Raw genomic sequence first — 6341 nt, forward strand, 5'->3', positions numbered from 1 at the left:
GGGTTGAGAGGGGGCAAAGAAGGGCGGATTTGAAATCCGTAGGAGAACAAATCCCGGTGACCTGCGAATGTCCAAGAATTTTGTCTGCATACTTCGCTGTCTGTTGTCCTTCGGGCTTCAGAAGAGAAAAGAATAGAAATTAAAAAGGCAGCTTTGGAATAAACAATATAGCATTTTCCGTGAAGTAATCGTTTTATATAAAAGGAAATATCGCCTCCTCAGTTTCATTCAGCGGTGCCAAAAATGTTATAAATGAGAGACCCGCCAACTTTCAGCGAAGAATGCCAGGCACTGTACTTAATAAACTGAGGCTACAGAAGTTCATTATCGATGTTGCAATCTTTTTTATTCCGCGAAGAGAGGAGGGAGAGAGAGAGGCCCAGGAGACTGAGAGACAGACAGACACACAGGACAGAAACGAGGGAGTCTCCGCGCCGGGGAGGGGGGAGACCGCCTACATCGGCGCCCCCGCTCCGGGCTGCGACTCCAGACGCCGCGAAGTGAAAGGGGAGAAAAGAAAGGGAGAGGGCGAGACTGTGACGGGGGGAGGCCGGGCGTGAGGTGTTAAACATTTTTGTTTGCTTGTGAGTCGTCCAGACGAGAGCCGCGTCTCCGCAGCGCTCCGCCAGGGTGGAAGGTGCCGGGCGGGGGTTCCTAGCAACAACTCAGGGCTGGGGGTGGCCGCAAGAAGGCACGCACAGACCCAGACACAAAACCTCGCCGGGCCCCGCGCCCGGGCTGCGGGGCCTGAAATTGCCGCGAGGCCGGCGCGTTCCGACCCGACCCCGGGCGGGATATTGCAGCAGCTCGGGGCTCTCCAGGCGTTTGCAAAGTCTTCCTGGAGCGGAGCAGCGACAGTGCGGAGACAAACTCCCGGGTTCCCCCCGCTCCGCCCGCCGCCGCCTCCAGCGCCCCCACCGCGCCCTCCCCCTCACACTCGCGCGCGCACACACACACACACACACACACACACACACACACCCGCCACCCCGGGCGCGCCGGCGCTGCCTGCGAGCGGCGGCGTGCAGGACTTGAAGTGGGTGTTCTTCCCCACTCCCCACCCCCCGCCGGGTCGCCTTCCCCCTCCCTCTCGCTCCTACGCAAATAAGAACTCGGCGATTCCCCTCCTGCCGCTTTGATTTCGGGCACCTCCGACAGATAATTGGGAAGGGTTTCCAGAAGGTGGGAAATGTCACCTGATTCACACTGAACTTTTAAAAGCTCCCCACCCCCAAGGAGCCGCGCACACCCTCGCTCGCGGCCGCCCTCCCACGGCCCCACACACTGGGAGACCGCCCACCGCAAACCGCGGAGACCCCCGTCTAGATTTAAAGCGCGGCTGCGCCCGGCTTCTGACGTCCATTGAATCGCGCGGGCGGCCGGCGGCGAGCGCGGGGCTGCGCCGGGATCGCTGCGCCCTCCGCCGCTGGCCTCTGCGACGCGCGCCGCTCGCCCGAGCCACCCGCCGCCGCGCTCCTCGCCCCGCGCCTGCCCCCAGGATGGTCCGTGCGAGGCACCAGCCCGGCGGGCTTTGCCTCCTGCTGCTGCTGCTCTGCCAGTTTATGGAGGACCGCAGCGCCCAGGGTAAGCGAGGGGGATGCGCTGGGGAGGCTCGGCTGAGGGCAGGGGTTCTACTTTTCTGTCGTCTCCGCTTGGTCTGCTCTGAGCAACGCTGCTCTCAGAAGATGTTGGACCAACTTAGCGACTCCGGGATGGAGAGGAGTGGGAAGACTGAAGGCAGTGACACTTTGGGACTGGGAGCGGAGTTGGGAGCTCGGTTATCCATAAAAAGGAAAGGGAGTGAGCTGAAGTCTCTCGGTAGTTAGGGTTAGATGCTCCAAGTTCTGGCCATGATGACTTTAGATGTTATCTCCCTGTTTGGCTCTGAAGAGGAGGACAAGTATCAGTAGCCTGGAAATTCCAGTCGACCCATTTGCAGTCTAACCTCTCTCCTTCCCACATCTTTCCGATACTTTTAAAAATGACCTGGAGGGTGGGGTGGGGGAGAGATACTGAATTTTCTTCGGTGGCTGGGGGACGTGGTTTCAGAAACTTTGCCCAAACTTGGAAATATGGGTGCTGAAAATTTTAGAGGAGAAGTAGCTTTGTGACTAGTGGATGCTTCTTCCAACCCCCTCCCCCAACCCCGCAAAAAAAAAAAAAAAAAAAACTAAATTATTACCCCCAAAGTGTTTGGAGGACTTTAATACTCTACAGTTTTTTTCCCCTTTGCCTCATTCCTCTGTTAACTTTCTGTAAAACAGTGAGCAGCCCACAACCTATTTAAATTCTGGAAGGGATTAAGAGCAAATTTCTTAAGTGTATCTTTTAAAAATTAATTTCAATTAGTTTTGGGGCAAAATTTTGAAAACAGTAATAGCAGCCTACGGTCCAATTAAAGTCATATTAGTGATTCACGAGAAGTCTTCCTGATCCAAATCCGAACATTAAAAAGGGGGAAGGGGGAGAAATGACTAGCAGAGATTTCGTGGTAGGTGTGAGATCGGTGTATAGATGGCCGTGAAATGCTAAGAAACCTCCCCTCTTTAACGTGTTACTTTCCCTGCTTTAGCGTTAACATTTTAAGTGTGTTGCAAACTGCCCTCCTGGGCACTGCCCCTGGCCGTCTGCACGGCAGTGCTCGGGGTTGCCCGCCTTTCAGGGAGAGGCGCTGCCTGGGCGCCGGGGACGTGGGCGCCAGGGAAGGCAGCCCTCGGAGATTTCGAAAGATCGCGGTGGCCGCGGGCGTGCTCCGGGTCTGGCGGATTGCAAAACGGGCCCGTCGGGCGGGCTGCGCCTCGAGGCCGCGCGGGGTAGCTCCGGGCTGGGCCGGGTTGCTTTTTTTGCTTTCATTTTTCACAAGTGCCTTTTGCTTGATCTGTTCCTGCGTGTGTGTGCGTGTGTGTGTGTGTGTGTGTGTGTGTGTGTTTTGTGTGTCTCGGTCTGTCGGTCTCTCTCCCTCCCCCCGCCCCATTCTCCTACTTTCTTAACCCCTGTCACAAATAATTCCCCTACCGCCTACATGAAACCAACATGTAAAAACATCCGTCGCATCCTGTTTTTGTCAGGTTCTTTAATCTGCTCTTCGAGTCGCTGCAGGTTATGAAATGGGACGAATAAAAGTAAACAGTCTAGTAAAAGTCAATGCAAGCTGCACGTGTTGTGTCTGGGTCACTGGTAACTGACATTGATATGGCTGGGGCGCTCTGGCTTCTCCCCCTTCACCCACCTCCCACCTCTGTGACCAGGGCTTTTTCCCCCCTCTTTTCCCACCCCTCCATCCCCTTCCATTTATTTTCTGCTTTTCTCCCTTGTCGCTCTCTCTTCCCCTCCTCCATGTTCACCCCCTCCCCATCCCCACCGGGTCTCCCTCCCTAGCCGCCTCCCACCCCCTGCCCCATCGATGCTCACTCATCCGCCTCCCCACCCCTGTGTCTTCACAGCTGGGAATTGCTGGCTACGCCAAGCGAAGAACGGTCGCTGCCAGGTCCTGTACAAGACAGAACTGAGCAAGGAGGAGTGCTGCAGCACCGGCCGCCTGAGCACCTCGTGGACCGAGGAGGACGTAAATGACAACACGCTCTTCAAGTGGATGATTTTCAATGGGGGCGCCCCCAACTGCATCCCCTGTAAAGGTAGGACTCTTCTTCCCCCACGTGCAGGCCCTCAGTAGAGGGCGTCTTACCCACAGCTGCCCCACTACCTGGCTGGGATTTGGGACTAGGAGAGCTTTGCTCATGGGCTTCCCCTTCCTTCCCGCAACCCTGGCAAGCCATTCGGGTCCAAACTTTGCCTGTTACAGGCTGTAGGCAAAACACTCTGGACTTCTTAGCCAAGTGTGGTGGTGGAGCCAGTCAACCCGCACTCTTTGATGAGAGAGACTTGGGTAAGGGGCACAGCCCACAGTCCCCACCCTTTCACCCCCTCCCAGTCTTGTAGGAGAGAGCCTGGGCTCCTCCAGCGTGAACTCGGGGCTGCATGATTGCGCAAGGCACCCGCAGCCCTCCTGGCTGACCTGCAGACTGCCTGGCCCTGGTTTTAATCCATGCCTCTCTCCAACTCATAGAAACGTGTGAGAATGTGGACTGTGGACCCGGGAAAAAATGCCGAATGAACAAGAAGAACAAACCCCGCTGCGTCTGTGCCCCAGATTGTTCCAACATCACTTGGAAGGGTCCAGTCTGTGGGCTGGATGGGAAAACCTACCGCAATGAATGTGCACTCCTCAAGGCCAGATGTAAAGAGCAGCCAGAACTGGAAGTCCAGTACCAAGGCAAATGTAAAAGTAGGTCCTACCCTTTTGAGCAAGACCCGGCTCCCCTCCTCCAGCTTTGTACCTGAAGTAGACCCCCTAGAAGCCCCCTCGGGGATGTAGTCCACAGTAAGAGCCTAAAAGTACTACTGCTACTAATAAGAGTTATACCATATAAAGAAGGCCTTTTCTAACTTCTAAAGACTCATGAAGAATGATGAAGGAACAACCTTAGAGTCATAGATATTCTCTTGAAAACCACAAGGCTCCCAAAGTGCCTTTTGAAAGCCAGAGGCTTCAGCTTCATGATTTCCTTGATAATACGAAATGCTAACTCCCTAAGGACCAGATGGCACCTATTTATGTGTGTTGTCCTCTTCGTTTCAGAGACTTGTCGGGATGTTTTCTGTCCAGGCAGTTCCACGTGTGTGGTGGACCAGACCAATAATGCCTACTGTGTGACGTGTAATCGGATTTGCCCGGAGCCCACATCCTCTGAGCAATATCTCTGTGGGAACGATGGAGTGACCTACTCCAGTGCCTGCCACCTGAGAAAGGCTACCTGCCTGCTGGGCAGATCTATCGGATTAGCCTATGAGGGAAAGTGTATCAGTAGGTATTCTGGATTGAGGAAAGAAAAAGAGAAAACGGGCTAGTTGTAGTGTTAAAACTGTGGGGTCAATCAATAAATAAAGCCCAAGATTTCCCCAAACAAAGTTTCACCAGAGGGAGAAATACTCTACAGTTTGGGTAAACTGTTGTGACCACAACATTCCTCTTGGAGACCATTGTCTTCTGGAAGTGTTGACATGTATATTCAAATGCCAGGAAGAAGCAGGAAACAATATTACAACTTAGAAAACTTAAAACTCACTAAATTTTACACATTTTTTAAGTGCCAGACTTGCTGGAAGCAAAAAATAATTACTTAACAGTTCCTAAAATCTGTTATAGGATCCTAGTAATTGATGGAATTCTTTCTCTTTTAAAGGATCCCACTTATGGGAAATAATAAGATACATATTTTACTCAGGGATACTGTGAAATCCTGTTATAAAAAATACTGTTTTCACATAATAATGTAATGTGTAGGAAACTTGGGGGGGCAGTTTGTGTGTGTGTGTGTGTGTGTGTGTGTGTGTGTGAGTTTCAGTTTTATTATCAAGCATTTTTGCATAATACTCTTCATTACCCCCATTAGTAAGCAATAAGGTATAATTGTTTTTATATTTATTGATAGAGGACTAGAGAAAGGCAGAAAAAGGGGAAATAGGGAAATCAGTTTACTCATCACAGATGTATTATATCCTAGAAGCAAAGTCCTGTGAAGACATCCAGTGCACTGGAGGAAAAAAATGTTTATGGGATTTCAAGGTTGGGAGAGGCCGGTGTTCCCTCTGCGATGAGCTGTGCCCTGACAGTAAATCGGACGAGCCAGTCTGTGCCAGTGACAATGCCACTTATGCCAGCGAGTGTGCCATGAAAGAAGCTGCCTGCGCCTCAGGTGTGCTGCTGGAAGTGAAGCACTCCGGATCTTGCAACTGTAAGTGCGATTTTTAACCTTGCTGCAATTTAAAGCTTTCCCAGGCAAGCCCCAGGGAACAGACACTTTAAAAGCACGCAAACCTCCCCACATAAACCCATTTCTGTTTAAGTTAGGTAGCTGCTAAATTTCACCAGCAATTCAGGGATCCACGGAAAAATTCTCTGCAATGTTTCCTGGCTTGTAGGACTTTTCCGGTGATTATCAACGGGGTTGCCTCTAAAAACGTGTTTCCAGTTGTTTGCTCCTAATTCTTTTGCTTTAGTAGTGTGCTTAGCTGTTTGCTTTATTAACACTTGAATCTAAACTAACTGCTTCGAAAGGTTTTTTTTGTTTTTTTCAAAGACAGCTTTATATTATCACACATGGGCTGCTGCTTTTTGCAGTTGCCTCTACTAACTCTGAATTAAGGACTCAAAGCAGTTATACCTAGAACACAAGAGCGCTTTTTATCTAATTTCAGGAATCTGCCCGTAAAACCTGAGCCATTGATTCTTCAGAACTTTCTGCAGTTTTTGACTTCATAGATTATGTTTTTAAAAACAT

General features: G+C 51.4%; 1 protein-coding gene across 4 annotated transcripts in view; it reads left to right on the forward strand.

Annotated features, from left to right (window-relative positions):
- Window positions 1-1144: 1144 nt before the first annotated feature.
- FST (follistatin) overlaps window positions 1145-6341 on the forward strand; it is an 8455-nt gene continuing 3258 nt past the window's right edge. For 2 of the 4 annotated variants that reach the window (XM_012655298.1, XM_012655300.1), the window contains exons 1-5: window positions 1145-1584; window positions 3444-3635; window positions 4067-4285; window positions 4640-4864; window positions 5565-5795. In XM_012655298.1, coding sequence (XP_012510752.1) covers window positions 1500-1584; window positions 3444-3635; window positions 4067-4285; window positions 4640-4864; window positions 5565-5795 — 952 coding nt within the window. In that variant the 5' untranslated portion in view covers window positions 1145-1499. Of the gene's footprint in view, window positions 1585-3443; window positions 3636-4066; window positions 4286-4639; window positions 4865-5564; window positions 5796-6258; window positions 6336-6341 lie in introns of those variants that run through there. The other 2 variants (XM_012655301.1, XM_012655299.1) reach the window with 2 other exon arrangements.

The sequence above is a fragment of the Propithecus coquereli genome, unplaced genomic scaffold (assembly GCF_000956105.1).
Source record: "Propithecus coquereli isolate 6110/MARCELLA unplaced genomic scaffold, Pcoq_1.0 Scaffold47, whole genome shotgun sequence".
Taxonomy (NCBI): Eukaryota; Metazoa; Chordata; class Mammalia; order Primates; family Indriidae; genus Propithecus; species Propithecus coquereli.